The 20,412-nt window shown below is 32.0% G+C and overlaps 1 protein-coding gene across 1 annotated transcript; it reads left to right on the top strand.

Annotated features, from left to right (window-relative positions):
- The first annotated feature begins 20 nt into the window (after window positions 1-20).
- On the top strand, window positions 21-13,175 carry LOC111698428 (uncharacterized). Its single transcript, XM_023468767.1, has 16 exons — window positions 21-35; window positions 288-362; window positions 2,313-2,363; window positions 3,076-3,111; window positions 3,191-3,285; window positions 3,673-3,733; window positions 4,933-5,039; window positions 6,344-6,396; window positions 6,804-7,028; window positions 7,485-7,617; window positions 8,755-8,900; window positions 9,624-9,723; window positions 10,084-10,505; window positions 10,576-10,744; window positions 12,477-12,530; window positions 12,700-13,175. The coding sequence occupies exons 1-16, from the start codon at window positions 21-23 to the stop codon at window positions 13,127-13,129; spliced, it is 2,172 nt and encodes a 723-aa protein (XP_023324535.1). The 3' UTR covers window positions 13,130-13,175.
- The last annotated feature ends 7,237 nt before the right edge of the window (window positions 13,176-20,412 follow it).

Raw genomic sequence — 20,412 nt, 5'->3', positions numbered from 1 at the left:
ATATATCAAGGTAATTAGGAATGGCAACTCAAAATGTAATTGTTAAATCAGGGTAGTTTCGTCTATATTCGATTAATGGACAACTTTCATTTTCAAGATAAGGTTTACAGATAATCTATCTAGTGCAAAATAATGTTTGTATCTTTAAAAGTAAAATTCAATTTAGATTTACGCGAAAATAATTCATAATTAACATATAGTAACAACTGCTAATGTTATTTCACATTTTTTTCGTCAATTGATAACCTTTATAAGCCGTTTCGTTGTTTTAACATGTTATCTCCTAGGAGTATCTGAAAAATCTTGAGAAGAAGAATAAAGCTGTTACAAGAAAACATTCTCTCGGTGACATAAACGCCAAGGTAGTTTAAGTTAATTTGGGAAAAATTTCAACCTTCTCCTTTTCTAGAATAAAGGGAGAACATATTTTTGGATAAATTTTATGTGTTTGTCTTTTATATATAAACAATAAAAACCGAAAAACTCCGGAATAGGAAGTCGACTTTTAAACTCAATTTATGACTTTAAATAGTCCAATGAACATGAGGTCCAGCAAATGTGCAGTGTAAACAGAGCTATTTCACTTAATAAGTAATTAAATGAATTACTAGTAAAGCTATTTTCTTTGTAACAACATCTAATGCACCTCTGTATTGCTTTTATGTCTTCTTCCTATTCTACAGTTTTCTGGTTATCACTGTATTTAATGTGTTAGACAAATATTTTAAAAATCCACATCAATATTAACAGAAAAAAGATCACAAAATTCTTAGATTTACAATTACGGAGAAAAAGTACAATAACTAAAACTACTACAGTGATAACCAGAAAACTGTAGACTAGGAAGACGACATTTAATTGCAATACTGAAGTGCATTTGATCTTGTTACAAAGCAAATAGCTTTACTATTAAGTTATTAAATCATTTAATAAGTGAAATGGGTCTGTTTACACTGCAAAATTACTGTGCCTAATGTGCTTATGTTCATTTGACTATTTTAAGTCATAACTTGAGTTAAAAGTCGAGTTTCTATTCCAGAATTTTTTGGTTATCACTTTTTTTAAAATTGTTTTACAAGTAAGTGTGTATTAAATATGAGAATTAAAGGGATTGTCGAAATACAATTATGGTGCACCTCCATTAAAAAAGTTACAAACCTTATTCTATGTTCAGTAAAAATGATGAAAATGAACTTGTAGAGCTTAGGTATTTAAAATTATAAATTCTGTCAGATCGAATCTTATAAGTTTTTAAATAGCAAAGGGTTACACCGCAGGTTGTAGAGATATAGGAATTAGGAAATTTAAAATTGGCTTCTGGAACTCAACTTCACTATTTTCATAAAAAAATTATAGATTTCAAAAATTGCTCTCTAAATATTATAGATTTCAAAACTTGCTCTCTAAATATTATAGATTTCTAAACTTGCTCTCTAAATATTATAGATTTCTAAACTTGCTCTCTAAATATTATAGATTTCTAAACTTGCTCTCTAAATATTATAGATTTCTAAACTTGCTTTCTAAATAAAAAATTGAATTGTCTTCTGCACTTCTCTAATCTCTACTATACAAAAAGAAGAAAAAATCACTAAACATCACTAGGATGAAATTATATATTCTAGGATGAAACTATACATTCTGGAATGAAATATATATTCTAGGATGCAATTATATATTCTAAGATGAAACTATGTATTCTAGGATGAACAATATATTCTAGGATGAAATCATATATTCTGGGATCAAACTTTATATTCTAGGATGAAACTTTAATCCAGGATGAAACATATTCTAAGATGAAACTATATATTCTAGGGTGAAACTATATATTCTTGGATAAAACTATATTCTTGGATGAAACTATATTCAAGGATGAAACTATATATTCTATGATGAAACTATATACTCTAGGATGAAACTATATATTCTAGGATGAAACTATATATTCAAGGATGAAACTTTATTCCAGGATGAAACTATATATTCTAGGATGAAACTATATATTCTAGGATGAAAATTTATATTCTAGGATGAAGCTAAATATTCTTGGATGAAACTATATATTCTAGGATGAACAATATATTTTAAGATTAAACTATATAATTTAGGATGAAACAATATATATTCTAGGATGAAATATATAATCTAGGATGAAACTTTATATTCTAGGATGAAACTATATATTCTAGGATGAACAATATATTCTAGGATGAAACTATATATTTTAGGATGAACAATATATTCTAGGATGAAAAACTTTATAATCTAGGATGAAACTTTATAGTCTTGGATGAAACTTTATAATCTAGGATGAAGAGGGGAGAAGTGAGGAGGATTCTGATCTTCTCTCCCTTGCTAAGGTAAGGATGGAAGATGATTTATCTTCTNCACCCTTTCAGTTTCATCTTCCACTATTGATAAAGAGGAACAAAGTATTTTTAAATCCTAAAAGAGAGTGTTCTCAAAAATTAAAGATGGTGTAGGCTGAATCTGATTCAAAGCGTCTGTAAGGAAGAAATGGTTGAAAACGCTTAATATCACGGATTTCTCAAAAATATGATTGATGCGCGGCATTATGGACCAGTTGTGCATGAGTCAAATGTTGAAAATTTATGCATTAATTAATTACCAATTCAAAAAACCAATTTTTTCAATTTTCTCCATAGGTTAATTTGGTATTATAACTCCTTTTAGTTTGAGAGAGACAGTGCTTTAAGAAAAATGAGTCTCCGGGTTAGGTGTAAAAAAGTCTTGATATCCTCTAGCCTGCACTGTTTGCATCCTACTGCTTTGTCTGTTTTAGATAAGCCGAACCTTTTCGGCAAATATTTCGCTTAATTAAATAAATAATCGCATGATTACGGCGAGCCTGCAGATAAAAAGATTTCCATGTGAAGTAAATTTTTTTGTAATTTTAAAAGTATTACTAAAAAGGTAGGAGTATTTCTGATATCTTTAGAAAGCAACATTAAAAATTATATTTATAATTTCCGATAGAGCACGGAGTGACAAAAAAAAATTGTTTTTAAAATTGTCATGATCATCAAATTTCACTTTGAATTTTGCTTTAAGGAATTTGCCGAAGAGTTGGATTCACCTTTTATTAAGGTAAAAATGTTTTTTTTTTCAATATTTAAAAATCAAATTCAAAAGTTATTTTTTCCTTTCTTTACTGAACAATATAAAGACTGGGATAAGCCGGAAACTAGAACCGGAAGTGCCGGAAGTTCCCTTTGTTTCATCGCTAAAGAAGACGACCTCAGAGACTTCCAGCCAGAAAAAGTAAGTCTTGATAATTGTGGTTATAATAAAGGTGGATTAGGAATAAATAGAAAATGCTATGAGACCATTATATCTAAGGATTTTAATTTTCAATTTTTTGCGTGTAAATTTAAAATCTTCGGTAATGTTTTTTCTTATTATTATATTTTTGGAATAATTTTGTTTTCTCAAATTTTATAGTCATTTAATTTTTTTAAAACTAAGTTTATAAAAATTATTAAAGAATACGGTTGAACGTCTGATAAATATATACATTAATACAGGAACTCGAAAACATCGGAACTCTTCTATTTTCTTTTAATAACGAAATGTTGCTAAAGATTTGTTTTTAATTTGCAACTGTTTTCCGGTTCTTATACTGAGTTGTTTTATATATGATTTGTTTAGTGTTGGTAGTGCTCTAGCGTCATTCATGAAATTCGACAGAAAATACTCTACATTAACCCAGGTAGGGATAATACTCTACACTAACCCAGGTAGGGATAATACTCTACACTAACCCAAGTAGGGATAATACTCTACACTAACCCAGGTAGGGATAATACTCTACAGTAACCCAGATAGGGATAATACTCTACACTAATCCAGGCAGGGATAATACTCTACAATAACCCAGGTAGGGATAATACTCTACAGTAACCTAGGTAGGGATAATACTCTACAGTAACCCAGGTAGGAATAATACTCTACACTAACCCAGGTAGGGATAATACTCTACATTAATCCAGGTAGGGATAATACTCTACACTAATCCAGGCAGGGATAATACTCTACATTAACCCAGGTAGGGATAATACTCTACATTAATCCAGGTAGGGATAATACTCTACACTAATCCAGGTATGGATAATAATCTACAGTAATCCAGGTAGAGATAATACTCTACACTAATCCAGGTAGGGATAATACTCTACAGTAACCCAGGTAGGGATAATACTCTTCACTAACCCAGGTAGGGATAATACTCTACAGTAACCCAGGTAGAGATAATACTCTAAACTAGCCCAGGTAGAGATAATTTTTACACTAAACCAGGTAGGGATAATACTTTACAGTAACCCAGGTAGGGATAATACTCTACATTAACCCAGGTAGGGATAATACTCTACAGTAACCCAGGTAGGGATAATACTCTACACTAACCCAGGTAGGGATAATACTCTACAAACTAGCCCAGTTATACTAACCCAGGTAATGATAATACTCTACAGTAACCCAGGTAGGGATAATACTCTACAGTAACCCAGGTAGGGATAATACTCTACAGTAACCCAGGTAGGGATAATATTCTACACTAATCCAGGCAGGGATAATACTCTACAGTAACCCTGGTAGGGATAATACTCTACAGTAACCCAGGTAGGGATACATACTCTACATTAACCCAGGTAGGGATAAAACTCTACAGTAACCCAGGTAGGGATAAAACTCTACAGTAACCCAGGTATGTATAATACTCTAAACTAGCCCAGTTATACTAACCCAGGTAATGATAATACTCTACAGTAACCCAGGTGGAGATAATTATTTACACTTACCCAGGTAGGGATAATTATAATAATTTTTAACATAATCAATTTACAAGATTAGGCAGAAATTAAACACAAAACTATTTTTCGTTAAGAATCCTAATTTGAGGTTGTGCAGGTAAACCCTGGTTCAGATACTGAGTCTGAGCCTATTATGTCCGAGGATGCGGCTCAAAGTCCATCAAAAATAGCCTCGGAGCTAGAGGACAAACACTTTCCCAGCAGGTACTTTTTTAATAGCTGGGCCGGGGCACTGTAAATTAAAAATCGATGAGAATTTGGCCAATTACTTCTTGAAAAAATTAGGGTCTGAAAAATTCCAAAATGCACCTGTCTAGGGCTACAAAAAAGTCTAAGTGAGTTAGAGTGGAACTTCATAGTTAATCCAGTCTTGAAAATTGATGCAACATTTAACACTGCAGTACGTATCGGTGTGGTGGGTTTCCTCTTATTTGCCTTGTCTGTTTCCCCCTGATCAAAATTTAAACAGTTTAAAGGATTGAATCTTGTTTTTGTGCGACCAAAAATAGGAAAAATTAAATAAACTTGCATTCAAATTAAATTTTCTAATCCGGTATCTTTAAAACCTGATGGTGTAAACATTTGACATAAGGATTTGAAAATTTGAGTTTAAAGCAAGTGTTCATGTTTATGTAAGTTTTACAAATTTACAAAAGGAATTGAGATTTTGCTATAAACTAAAATTTTGTAATCCCATCACCTTTGAAACCTGTTGGTGTAAACCTTAGATATTTTAAACTGAGATTATTTGATCTAACAGAATTCATAGTTTGAAATGTCTGGTCTACGACATCAGGTTTCAGAGATGAAGAAATTAGAAAATTAGAGTTTTTGGCAAGAACTTAGTTCCTTTATCATAAAAAAGCAAGAATAAAAAGAAAAGCGATTAAATCTAGTTTTATAAAGTTCAAAATATAATTTTAAATGGAAAGAATCAAGAAAGTTATACTTTATAGATGAAAATAAGGTTTTATTTATAAAAAGAGATACACAAATATTTATTTTTAGATTTACAATAAAGTTTACAATAAAGTTTACAATAAAGTTTACAATAAAGTTTTCAATAAAGTTTACAATAAAGTTTACAATAAAGTTTACAATAAAGTTTACAATAAAGTTTACAATAAAGTTTACGATAAAGTTTACAATAAAGAAAAACTTGTTTTGAAAAGTTAAAAAATTTAGATTTCACATTTTTTTACTTTTTATGTTTTGTTGCTTAACTTAAATAATTATTTTATCTATTTTTTGCTTTGTTTGCTAAGGTGTTGGCATCAGGGTAGGTTTTTAACTGATCAGGATAAAAAATTCCTCCCTTGAAATAAAATAGAAAAAGCATCCTATCGCTTCCAATGTAAGTAGAGTTCACTTGCGTGTAATTGCGAGCCCTTTAATTCTGCGCAATTCCACGCAATTTCGTACAATTCCGCGCAACGGAATTCCTATTGAAAACCCTACTACCAACCAAGCATGATTAAAACCCTCATACATTTAATGGTTTACCGCAGGAGAAGGAGAATTTCTTCAACGTCTAGTGCAGGGAAGGGAAGAACCAGTTTAGGTAATATAAACAGTTTTGGAATAACATTTTTATTCACGTTTTGTTCTGTTTAAAAGGTAAATTTAATGTGAAACAAATTGTTGATTGATTTTTTTTCAATGTTTAAAAAAAATGTCTTTCCATTTTTATTGCATTTTTTGTGTAGTGTGCTATTCAGTATAATCCATTTTCAAGTTCCAGGAATAAAATATCTATTCCATTTTTGCGCCCCTCATCTCGGAGTTCCAGGAAATCTAGCACAAGTCCCAGGAATATACTATTTAATTCAGGTTTGTCACCCTCCCCTCGGAGTTCCAGGAAATCAAGTACAAGTCTCAGGAATATACTATTTAATCCAAGTTTGTCCCCCTCCCCTCGGAGTTCCAGGAAATCAAGTACTAGTCCCGGGAATATAATATTTATTCCAGGTTTGTCCCCCTCCCCTCGGAGTTCCAGGAAATTAAGTACTAGTCCCAGGAATATAATATTTATTCCAGGTTTGTCCCCCTCCCTTCGGAGTTCCAGGAAATCAAGTACTAGTCCCAGGAATATAATATTTATTCCAGGTTTGTCCCCCTCCCCTCGGAGTTCCAGGAAATCTAGTACAAGTCCCAGGAATAACAGGAACAAACTTCATCTCAACGTAGGAATAGGTATTGCAGCGCATACTTTTTGATTCGTTTTTAAAATTATATTTTTGGTTTTCACTAGGCCCCTCCAAATCTGAATAATCTGCCTTATTACAAAGGAATTGAGGCTTTGCCATAAACTCTGATTTTTTAATCCCTATATTTTTGCATTTGAATGTTGTATACCTTTAGATATTTCAAACTATAAATTCTGTAAGATCATATAATTTAAGTTTGAAATATCAAAGGTTTCATCCATTAGATTGCAAGGATATAGGGATTAGAAATTTTTTGTTTGTGGCAAAGACTCAATTCCTTTATATTCAACAAGATTCTATTTTATTGAATTATGAAAACTGTTGACTCTATAGAGCTCTAACGAACCAAACCCATTTGGTCGGTTTCGAACGATTTGAAATATCTTTCAAGTTTTTAGCGTCTACCATAGTTCTGATTCTTAGCTTATCTCTCCTGTTTCAGCTCGGAAGGTTAGCAATGAGTCAATGATTACTGCAACTCCGATACCAACAATATCAGAGATTTCTGATATCCAATCCAGATCTTTATCCCCTCGTTCTCCACTCCTGGATATCATCAATCTCAGGGATATCAGGTTGGATACTTTTATCTCAGGGATATCAGGTTGGATACTTTTATCTCAGGGATATCAGGTTGGATACTTTTATCTCTGGAATATCAGAGGTCGAATTTGAGCCGCGGCTTAAATCCGCCAAAACCTGGTTTAAATTAAGCGCCGGCTTAAATCTTGAAACATTTGATACAATTTTAAGTGGAACCAACCATATTTAAGCCGTGGCTTAAATTTAAGCCGCCGCTCAAATTCTTTAAATTCGGCCTCAGGTTGGATACTTTTATCTCAGGGATATTAGGTTGGATACTTTTCTCGCAAGGATATCAGGTTGGATACTTTTCTCTCAAGGATATCAGGTTGGATACTTTTATCTCTGGAATATAAAGTTGGATACTTTAATCTCTGGAATATCAGGTTTGATACTTTTATTTCCGGGATATCAGGTTGGATACTTCTCTCTCAAGGATATCAGGTTAGATACTTATATCTCTGGAATATCAAGTTGGATACTTTTATCTCCGGTATATCAGGTTAGATACTTTTTTCTCAAGGATATCAGGTTGGATGATTTTCTCAAAAGGATATCAGGTTGGATACTTTATCTGTGGAATATCAAGTTGGATACTTTTATCTCCGAAATATCAGGTTGGATACATTTCTCTCTAATTGATATCAGGTTGGATACTTTTCTCTTAAGTATATCAGGTTGGATACTTTTATCTCAAAGATATCAGGTTGTATACAATTTTATCTCTGGGATATCATGTTGTATACTTTTATATCCGGGATATCAGGTTTGATACTTTTCTCTCAAGGATATTAGGTTGGATACTTTTATCTCCGGGATATCAGGTTGGGTACTTTTGTCTCAAGGATATCAGGTTGAATACTTTTCTCTCGAGGATATCATGTGAGATACTTTTATCTCAAGAATAGCACGTTGGATATTTTTATCTCTGGAATATCAGGTTGGATACTTTTCTCTCAAGGATATCAGGTTGGATACTTTATCTCTGAAATATCAGGTTGGATACTTTTAACTCAGATTGAAAATGAAATTTTGATCGTTTCTTTTCGCAGTGATAAAGTAAAAAATTGGGACAGAACTCGACTCAAAGCGAGTTTAGTTGAGCTTTATATTATCTTTTGATCATTTAGTGAAGTGCTTGATGAACTAAAACCTGATGAGGATCTTCAAGATGAAGATAGTATTGTTGATGGCGAAGATGTTGTTGTAATAGATGTTGCAAAATCTCCAGATGTTTCAACCCAGGTTGAGATATTCAACCCATCACCTGCTAGAGGTCAGGATTCAACAACTTTTAACTTTTTCTAAATTCTGTCTTTCATGTATTTTTTTTTTACAAATCCGCATATGAAAGATATAAAGTTGTATTAATCAAATTTTTGTTGCATGGGTGGACTTTGAAAAACATCAAAACATTACAGCAGCCAAAAATTGTGAAATATGCGTCATGTTATTTTTTTTTAATTATAAACTTGTCGCAAAGGATTTTGTAATGAACTGAAATTAATTTATTTTCAAATATTTCTCTGAAAAGAAGAGTTTCTGGTTACTTACATACACTTTAAAGAGACTGTTTAGGAAAAATGAAAGGGAGTTAAGGCGGAAACCTAAGCATTATAGGATTAGATTGCGACCTATATGAGTTCTATCTGATCCTGTCTCGAGAGATTGATACAAAACTGTGTCGACGTTATTCCAAAACTTGTATATATGAGATGTGGTATATGATTCAAAGCTTTAAAAAATCATATTCAGCAAATACGCAACTAATCTAAAAATTATTATAACCCAAAGGAGCCTAAACAGCTTAGGTACGCTTCTATTATAATTTGAATATATAAATATTACTTAAATTAATTTTTAATAGATATAATTGATTCGTATCACCTGACCATAATTTTTACCAATGGCAGTGCAGTATCATTGTCACGTACCACCGCCTTTCATTTTTCCTTAACAGTCCCTTTAACTTGAGCTGCATTGATTGCTTCTCTTTAAGTCGGAGAAGCAGAGAAAAATCCTTTCATCTTCAGCGCTGAGAAAAGAAAAGCAAGTATTGATCATGGTTCGGAACCAAAATCAGAAATAGGAAGGAAAAGGTTTGTTACATAACGTCTACATATTATATAGCATGTATTAAAGAACATACTTTGGAATAAAGTTTTTCTAACTTCTATATGGATTTTATGACCTGTTCATGCTAATTCTGAAGTAGTTTAACAAGGATCAGTTAATTTAACTACTACTGATTACCGTTAGATCTGAACTTTACCCTCTAGTTGACAATTTGTACCAAGTTCAACTTCCTATCCCTATTAATAAACTCCCAAAATTTCCAGAGATATATTAGTCATAACATCAATTCGGGGACCTTTATATTCAAAAGAATGAACTCAGACGAAAATAATTCTGATCTTAATCACATGAATTTTCTAAATTAATTAAATCTCTTTTTTAAGAAGAGAAGACAGCAATAAAAGAAAATCTGAAATTCAGCAGAAGGAGTCTGCTGAAAGTTCAAGATCAGAGCAGATTAAAAATATAATTCTAGCATCTTTAGAACCAGAGGATACAGAGGCTACAGAGGAATCACAAACATTAAAAGATTCAACTATATCAGAACAACAGATAAAGGAGAAAAAAGAGAAGTGTTCTCCCAAGAAGAAGAAAAAAAGAGTCTCTGAGAGATTTGAAGAGAGTCCCAGCTGTTACTACTGTAAGCGCCTCTGTAGCTTTCATCGACAAGAGGTTTTATCTGGACAGAAACCAACAGCAACAACAGTACTAGGTTTTCAACAGCCCTCAACAACATCACAGTTTCAGCAAAATATTCCGCGGCTTCAGAGATATAATTCTACAGCGGATATATCTGTTCAAGCCGGTACAAAATTAAATTAAAACAATTTTTTCCTTTTCTAAAAACGACTGCATAAGATTTTTGATTTATTTAGGGAAACCAACGCTGCATCATTATCTTTTTGATCCTACCCTGGATGCAACATTTGAACCTCCTGGAGAACCTAGAGATCAGCTGATTAATCAGCTGACTCAATCAGCTGCTGCTGAGAGCGTGATTAAACTGATGAAGAGTCAGCTGGATCTAACTGAGAAACATCTCAGGTTTGGAATGTTTAAAATGTGTCTGCAGAACTTTTATAAATACTTTTAAAGGGAACTGAGTTTTCGCCACAAAATCAAATTATACTCCCTATAACTTGATGGTATTCAACAATTATAATTCAACAAAATTCATTGTTTGAAATATCAAAGGTCTACGATATTAGGTTACAAAGATATGGGGATTAACAAATCAGAGTTTGTGCCAAAAAATCAGTTCCTTTTTGAATTTCTAATTTAAAAAAAAGTAACCTTTACTAATTTTGAAGACTTTTGAAAAAAGGAATTGAGTCATTGACAGTTGACACAAACTTAAATTTTCTATAAAACCCTACCTACATCTTTAAAATCTGAATTGTTAACCTTTGATATTTTAAACTTAGATTATTTGAACAGAATTCATTATTTAAAATATCTAAGATATTGATTGCAAAGATATAGGGATTAGCAAATCAGAATTTGTGGCAAAGACCTATTTCCTACATTCAAAAGTTCTCAAATTCCTTAATTAGAATGCATGTCATTGCATGCCCTTTCTTTTGACTAAAAGTATAAAAATAAGATAATTTTACTATTGTAGTTTCATTCATAGATGTAAAAACTTTTGTGTTGTGAATCCCAGGATTTACTTGTCTTAAAGGGACTGACCGGCTATGTATGGTAGTTGAACTGAGAATGTAGCATTATGGAGAAATATTTTAGGATTCATTTGAAACATATAAAACGTTTTAATGACGTATAGTTACTGAGTTTGAGCGCAAAGTCATCCATGTCTCAAATATTCTTTGTCGGAATCCAGCTAATGTTGTTCATTGTTTTTGGTCGTTTAATTTTAATTTGATAACTTTCAAGATTTCAAAACTGTATTATGTTAAACTTTGCAATATCTTTATTCTAAACAAATTTGAAAAACTATACAAACACGATTGTCACATCACATTCGTTTTTGCATCGTTTGGAATAGTTTTGGGTCGTTTTTTTATTGCATATATACATTTTCAGGCCGGTCATTATTTGACATAGTGTAAGAAAAGCAAATGTTTAAAATTAACCATTGTAAAACGTACTCCTTTTACACTTTGCCAAATTTTGGCCTTAAAAGAAAATATAGACAAAAAAACGGCCTAAAAACGATCAAAAAACGACCTAAAACGACCTATAAACGATAAAAAAAAACTGTCTAAAAACGACCTAAAAACGATCAAAAAACGATTCAATTACGAACGTATTGTAACAATCGTTTTTTGATCGTGTTTCCATTTTTAAATTAAGGGATCTAGAAATTGTGGATTTAGAGCATGCTTTTCAAACAACTCTTTACTACTTGCTAGTTTTTTTCTTTTTTTCCAGCTTTACTCTTCTCGGGTTGAGATGTGTATATTTAGTGTAAATAATGTAAATAAGCTGAAACTGACCAGGTCCAGATGTTCTATTATCTAATATAATATTGTATTATTGTAAACTGTCTAATACACTACGCTTCTCAATACAGTATAGCGGGTGTATATTCATTTGTGACTTTTTGTGAATTTTAAAGTAACTGTCCTCTCGAAGTCACGATAAAAAAATAATTGGAAAAAAATACCACAACCTTAACAAAAAGCTTTAAATGCCTACTACAAAATTGTGTTTTTTTTTTCTCTCCGTTTAACCTAACTTGCTAAATAATAACATAATTTGATTTGGTATAAAAACTTGATTGAACAAAGAATTAAGAATTTTCTTTATTTTCAAGGATTCAGAAAGATTTATACACACAGTACTGTAGGAATCTTGAGTTGGTTTCTAGGTAAGGGTTTTATTAATTCTTTAAACTTTAATGCCAATTTCATTAGAAACTATGTTTGTTATTTTTATCTTTATTATTAAAACATTATAATTTGTTACTAATAATTTTTAATTACTAATAAAAATTACTTTAATTACTAATAATTGATCAACAGTTTTTTATTTGAAAGATCTCGTGTGCATGAGAATCCTGGAGAGAAAATCCTGTATGGAAGGAATGGAAGGAATGGAAGGAGTGAAAGGAGTGAAAGATTTCCCGGATCCAGGTTGACCTACAGCGAGGCCGTCCGGCTAGTCAAACAGGAGATGGATCGGGAGAAAGACGACCTTCAAGGTATCCCTGTATCTGAAGGAGGTAGGAGAGAGAAACCAAGGAAATGGAAAAAAGGAGAAGAATCTGATATAAAAGAAAATATCTGCTCGGAGAACAACAGAACCCGGAAAGAGAAAGAAAATGGCGCTAGGGAACAGACGAATATTACAGGTTTACATGGAAAACAAAATGTCGGATGGGAGACAGAAAATGAAAGTTTGGAGGAAGTTCTTGAAGAGTACAACGATGACTTTGAGACGGATTCAGAGATTCAAACGGAAACCTAGCAGTATTATTCTCAAGTAGCTCAAGTGCCTGGCGTTGCCTGTGAAAGAAAATTTGAATTTTGAAAAAAATGTTTGATTTTTGAAGAATCTTATTTTTGATTGTTGAAGAAAAAAAGGTCGAAATATGATTTGTAAGTTTTATAAACTTTGTTGTGTACATCTATTTAAAAAGCTTTCATGAATTGTTTTCGTAGGTGAAATAAATTGTGTTTTCTTAAATTTTTTTCTTCATGATGCATTGTCTCTTTTGAGACAATGCATCATTTATCAAGAATTTTAATAACCAAAAAGTCTTTACATTTATAAAGATTTCCTCTCATTCAATAAAAAAGACTCTGAAATAATTTAAGAAAGTAAATCATAAAATTTTAAATAAATGCAATAAAAGGAGATAATTCTCTTTTAAATAATATCATCTTTAAATTAAATTTGAACTAAAAAATCATATTTGGTTCAGAATATGTTTATTAAAGAATATTTTCTCAGCAAAATTGGTAGAAAAATGTTGTTTTGTTGTGTATCTGGGGACCTGTTGTGTATCTGGGGACCGAAATTAATAAATTTGAGCTACGTCTCTGAACTAACTATTGTCGGTTCTAATTTGATGTGAAAGATTCAGAAAGGATTTTAACCTGTGGCGTTTAGGCAGTTCATTCATTGAATTTGGTCCCGCCGCGGGTTATTAAATGATTTTTAAAAATTTTTATATTGTGAGCAAACCTCCAGAATTATCCAGACTCGATATTGTCTAAAGAGTTTTTGGTCTAATCATCATCTTGTGTAGCAATTATTGAACGTAAAAAAGTTTTAAAGTATACAAAAGAATCATGATATTTTTATGCACTTCCAGTTCAACTACCAAAACAAGCCATCCACTTCTCTTTAAATTTACTTAATTTTTAAAATAGCATTCCATATTTTACTTTGAAAATCCTTTTTAAAATTGACTGTTTTTGTTTATCTGTGATAAGAAGAATTTCATTTATTTTTACAAGTTCACGCCATAGTTATTTTCCCATTTGTTAAATTCTAACTGAATTCTTAAATCTAAGAAAACTAATTTATATTTTCAGGGTTTAAAATTTAGAAAATAATAGAGTGCAGTCAAATGCAGGTTAGGCCCGCCTTGTGCAATTCAGAACATATTGTCACTTTGTCATCATTTGTCTTCAGTTGCAGTTTAAAGAAAATACGTTTGTCTTATTAAATGCAGTTCTGTGTAGGCAATTAGGTTTCTTTATACGTCACATTTTGAAACATTTCTTCTCTTTGTCAAAAACTGACCAATTTTTTTTAGTTTTATTCTGAAACGTTTTATTATACATTCTCCTTGCGAACAATCTAAGTCAATCAGAATGCATTGCTCCTAAAAGATTAAAAACTTAACTTAAAACAAAACCTGTACAGTGTGCAGTGTACAGTGTGCAGTGTGCAGTGTGCAGTGTGCTGTGTGCAGTGTGCTGTGTGCAGCTTTGAAATGTTGATCCAGGGCTTCAACAAAGTATTATTAGATAGGTGAGGTCAACCTACTCTGCATTTATTAGAAAAAGAAATCTGATCATTCTGCAAACCCTTTAGATCTGATGAACCTAAGAATCTTATAATCTTATTTATAAAAATAGAATCAAGACTCAATTAAAATTAAGTGCAACGTTTTCATTTTTGAAGTAAAAAAGTTTAACCATAATTCCATAATGCCAAACTCTTAGCCATGGCAGACTTTCAAGTGAATTTGCTGGCTTAATTAAATTCAAATACCCGAATTAAAATAATATACAAATATAAATCCTCCATCTAAAGACAACCGTACTGTGAAAAGAACATTTGCATTGATTGTTTTCAAAGGGAATCTTCACATTTTCAGTTTTTCATTTAGGTTTTAAAATTGTGCAAATGTTTACGCATATCAAAATTTTCTGGGTCAAGGGCTTTTCAAAAGTATATAATATTTTACAATTTTGAGCAACTTTTTGCACCATTTTTTGCTGCATAACTAGATTTTGCAATATATATTTGGATTTTTGACTTAGAGCTCAAGGGCTTTCCAGGAACGTATTAAATGTTGAAGATTTGTATCTCAATGAGAAAATAGAAAATTTAACCCCTTCCCCTGGTATGTAAACCAGACGTCAGGCTAAATAGGGTTAATTTGACTATTTAATCTACTATCGACCATAGGTGTACGACATCCAGTTGCAAAGATTTACGGATTAGAGTTTGTGGTTACTGGTAAGTGTTCATTTCCTTTAACGTAATATTTCAATTTCTAAGAGTAAAATTTCAAGCAATAATTATTGATTTTGCAATATAATATTGTGATTTGTCACGTAGTAATTAATAAATAATTTGATGTGATTTTTAAAGGTTAATTTATCCAAAAATTACCAGATCTCAAATGCATTTCAAGATTTAAGATGCTGAGACCAATAAAAGGTTAATAAAAGTTTTGCCTTATTCAGTCTGCATGTACTGTACTGTACTGCATGTACTGTACAGCTTGCTCTAGTTGCTTAAAATTCGGACCGGTACTTGAAATCAACCAGAGTTTACAGTTAAGTGGATGAAGTTTGGTTATGAGGATTCGTTTTATGGTCGATTTCTGCCTATATTTGGAATAAAGAAAGGGTAGCAAATGTTTGTTAAATTTCTTTTTTTCCTTATATATTAAATTTTTACCTTAACAGCAGATATAGGCAAAAAAAAACGACTTAAAACGACTGAAAACGAACGTGTTGTAAAGATAGTTTTTGGATCGATTTATCAAATTTTTTTGTTTATGATAAAGATTTTGCAAAGTTTAATAAAAACAAACCTTAACATTATACAGTTTTTAGATGATAGAAGTTTTATTGAATTAAAAAATTTATACAGTTTTTAGAATTAAAAAACGATTTAAAACGATTAACAACACCAAGAGTGGCCCATTTAGTTCTCTTTAACTTGATAGTGTACTTCTAAAGAGTTGCAAAACGTTTCTTTGAAGTTATGTTAGTGTTTAATAATCTAAATTCATATCTATACAGTCTCGTGTGCAGACTGCAGACTGCAGACCCCTGAGTCTTGTTTTGTTTACAGATCAGTCTACAAGTTTTAAACTGCATTTAGTGTTTATTTGGCGGGGATTATTTCCCTCCATTCCATGTTCGGAACATTATGTCCAAGTTTGGAACATGAAGTCCAAGTTTGGAACATGAGGTCCAAGTTTGGAACATGAGGTCCAAGTTTGGAACATGAGGTCCAAGTTTGGAACATGAGGTCCAAGTTTTGTGCATGAGGTACAAGTTTGGAACATGAGTTCCAAGTTTGCTGCATGAGGTCCAAATTTGGTACATGAGGTCCAAGTTTGGAACATTAGGTCCAAGTTTGGAACATGAGGTCCAAGTTTGGAACATGAGGTCCAAGTTTGGTGCATGAGGCCTGGTTTAAAGGAACTGTATAATTTCAAATGACCACCTTGCAAGATGACAATGTTTAATTCACTGCGGCAAGGGTGTAATGCAAGGAAAGTCAATTGCGGAAGTGTAAACTCTGTGTTTACATATTGAAACCAGTTCTCTCTGGGCGGAATTTGTAAACAATGGTAGATGCATCAGTGTTCGTTTAGTATCCGAGGAGGTTAAAAGCATTAAATTTTGATAATTTTGATAATTCACATAATAGTTTCCTATGACCAGAATATTTCATTGATTTTTTTTATGTAAAAGATGGGATCCCATGTCAGGCTTCGACATCCGTCTTGTGTTTACATTAGCGCCCAGAGACAGTACACTGCAGTACAAAAGATGTGTACACTTCTGAAATAACTTTCCTTGCATTACATTCTTGCACTGCCGTATCCTTGAAACCTTTATCTGATCAATAATGTGAAAGATATTGTCGTTTTTCTTGGTTTTAAAGTGTTTATTTCTGCAGTGGATACAGGCAAGTCACTTTTATAGAAACAACTATTGAAAATAATCAGTTTTCAAAATTATAAACATTAATATCTTATTCATACTTAATTAAACAAAACTTTTACGAGTGCAGCTGTGAATCGGGAATTGCAAGGGTGTCCCTTGAAATCACGCTTCAGTCCCTTTGAGATCTTTTTTATTTTAAAACTTTGACAATGTCCAGCAGAATTCAGAATTTGGGTTGAAACCTCAAAGATTTTCACAATCATGTTGCAAATTTATAAGCATTATTATAAGTTCGAGTTTGCGGAAAATAATCAGTCCTTGTGCATTTCTGAAATTGTTGAAAATTTGAAATATTTTCAAATATTTCAGAATTTTGTAAAATTATTAGTTTCGTTAGAAGTACACGCTTATTAGAATATTGCTAATTTTATATCATCTAAGTTAAAATAGTGTGCGACAAAATATATAAAATGATGCCGAATTTAAAGTATTTGAGCCGCGGCTTAAATTTAAAATCGTAATTAAAATCGTATTAAATGTTTCAAGATTTAAGCCGGCGCTCAATTAAAACCGGTTTTTTTGCCGGATTTAAGACGCGGCTTAGATTCATTAAATTCGGACAATGTTTACCTAATCCCACAATCCTTATTTTATATTATTACTTACATAATGTTACATTCACATGCATACACATATCTCATCAATATTTAAAGGGAGTGACCGGCAATGTATGGTGGTTGAACTGAGATTGCAGTATTATTGAGAAATATTTTAGGATTCATTTGAGACCTATTTGATGTTTTTACGGTGCATATTAGTTCACTTAGAGTGCAAATTCAATTTTTAAAATCCTCATTGATTGTCTATTTTGGAGGGATGATTTTAAGAATCGGTTTTTTTTAAATTATTCATGATGACGACCACGAAAAATGTAACAAAAAATCCGACAGTAAATTAATTAGTTGCTTAGGAAAAGATTAAGAAAATAAAAATTAACTCTTATCATCTAAAACAAGTAATCTTATTCAGTTATTGGTTTCTGTAATGTCTGAATGTTCAAAACCAATTTCTGTAGATTTCCTGAAATTTTAAGTGAAAAGACGACATTTGAAGAGTTTAAATGAATTGCGAACAACTTGATAAAGAATAAGAAAATCAATATAATGATGAAAAGGAAATAGTTGATTCTAGCATTGATTTATTGACAAATTTCTAATGAGTAATATGTTGTTAAACATCTAATTAGTTAGAAATTATGTTACATTTTTCCTAGTCGTTTTTGAATAATTTTTATAAAACCGATTTCAAAATCAGCCCTCCAAAATAATCAATGCGGATTTTAAATATTGAATTTGCGCTCTTACTGAACAAATATGCACTTCTAAAAACGTCTGATATGTATAAAATAAATCCAAAAAAATGTCTCAATAATACCAGTTCAACTACCATACATTGTCGGTCACTCCCTTTAAGAATGCAAAGAATTGTATTAACCATAATATTTTTGAGAATAAACATAAAACAGTATCAAATATATACATTTTAATGACAATAAATTTAAACTATATAAGGGATAAAACTTGATATCCTTAATTATATATAACACTAATCAAATATAAGTTTTTAAGATAAATTCAATTGTACAAAAATCTAACCTTTCAATGTTCTCCAGGTACCTTAGGTCAAATATTCATATATTTTATTCTTCAGTTTTGACCTTCAAATGATGTTTTTAAAAAGAAATGTCAAAAATAGAATACGTAATGTTTATATGAGTGTTTATATGGTAAAATATAGATAAATATATGAATAAAATATCAACCATCATTCCGTGGAAATGAAGACCAAGACCCCTTCAAAAGTACTAAGATACTCGATTACATTTTTAGGCTGTAAACCAAAAAATTCGCTCTTTTCGTAAGTCTTTTACATAAGGTACCTATGACTGGGAGAACCCTGAAAGATTCGATTTTTTTCACAATTGAATTTATCTTAAACCCCTACACTTGACTATTGATACATAGGGACCAATAGAGTCGTGAACTAAGTGATTTTATGTTTATTTTATATCGTTATAAAGCAACTTTTTTTTCTTACCAGTAGCTATAAAATCAAAAAACATTGAAGAAGAGAGAGGCTGATTGAGTTTTAACCTCTTTGACCTCTATTTATCGTGAGGAGGAAAATGACCTCGAATTTATCGTAAGGGGAAAATGACCTCTAGTTTATCGTGAGGGGGAAAAATGACCTCTAGTTTATCGTGGGGTGGGGGAAAAGTGACCTATAGTTTATCGTGAGGGGGAAAAATGACCTCCAGTTTATTGTGAGGGGAAAAATGACCTCTAGTTTATCGTGAGGGGTTAAAAATGACCTCTAGTTTATCGTGAGGGGGAAAAATGGCCTCTAGTTTATCGTGAGGGGGAAAATGAGCTATAGTTAATCGTGAAGGGGAAAAATGGCCTCTAGTTTATCGTGAGGGGGAAAATGACCTCTAGTTTATCGTGAGGGGGAAAAATGACCTCTAGTTTATCGTGAGGGGGAAAAAATTACCTTTAGTTTATCGTGAGGGGGAAAAATGACCTCTAGTTTATCGTGAGGGGGAAAAATGACCTCTAGTTTATCGTGAGGGGGTAAAATGAGCTCTAGTTAATCGTGAAGGGGAAAAATTACCGCTAGTTTATCGTGAGGGGGAAAAATGACCTCTAGTTTATCGTGAGGGGGAAAATTACCTCTAGTTTATCGTGAGGGGGAAAAATTACCTCTAGTTTATCGTGAGGGGGAAAATGACCTCTAGTTTATCGTAAGGGGGAAAAATTCCCTCTACTTTATCGTGAGAGGGAAAAATGACCTCTAGTTTATCGTGAGGGGGAAAAAATTACCTTTAGTTTATCGTGAGGGGGAAAAATGACCTCTAGTTTATCGTGAGGGGGAAAAATGACCTCTGGTTTATCGTGAGGGGGTAAAATGAGCTCTAGTTAATCGTGAAGGGGAAAAATTACCTCTAGTTTATCGTGAGGGGGAAAATGACCTCTAGTTTATCGTGAGGGGGAAAAGGATGAGATTTCAGAGACGACTGTACGGAAATGTACTGTCTGTTTCCTTATAAATCTAAACCTTGGGATTTTTAAAAATGTTTTAGGTCGTCTTTACAATAACATCCTTTATTGGTATTCCTAAACCATGAATGCATTTTCAAAATTCTCTGCTTCAATTATATATTGTAGATACCTGGATATATATATATATATATAGTATTTGGATTGAAGAGAACGGTGAAATATACACCTTATACCGAATGCTGGAAGATAGTAGCAGCATATTTTTTTGCTCCGGCCCACCGGAGCCGGAGCTAGATGAAACGGAGTAAGAATTATTCACGCAACC

This window comes from Eurytemora carolleeae, unplaced genomic scaffold (genome assembly GCF_000591075.1).
Source record: "Eurytemora carolleeae unplaced genomic scaffold, Eaff_2.0 scaffold50, whole genome shotgun sequence".
NCBI classification, from domain to species: domain Eukaryota; kingdom Metazoa; phylum Arthropoda; class Copepoda; order Calanoida; family Temoridae; genus Eurytemora; species Eurytemora carolleeae.
The sequence above is the reverse complement of the archived record's forward strand: the minus strand, read 5'-3'. Positions and strand labels throughout refer to the sequence as shown.

Excerpts from the sequence above, each read along its gene's own strand:
- LOC111698428 (XM_023468767.1), top strand. Across the intron at positions 3,734-4,932 it reads AATACTCTACATTAACCCAG|GTAAACCCTGGTTCAGATAC; the intron begins GTAGGGATAATA and ends GAGGTTGTGCAG. Across the intron at positions 10,506-10,575 it reads GGATATATCTGTTCAAGCCG|GGAAACCAACGCTGCATCAT; the intron begins GTACAAAATTAA and ends TGATTTATTTAG.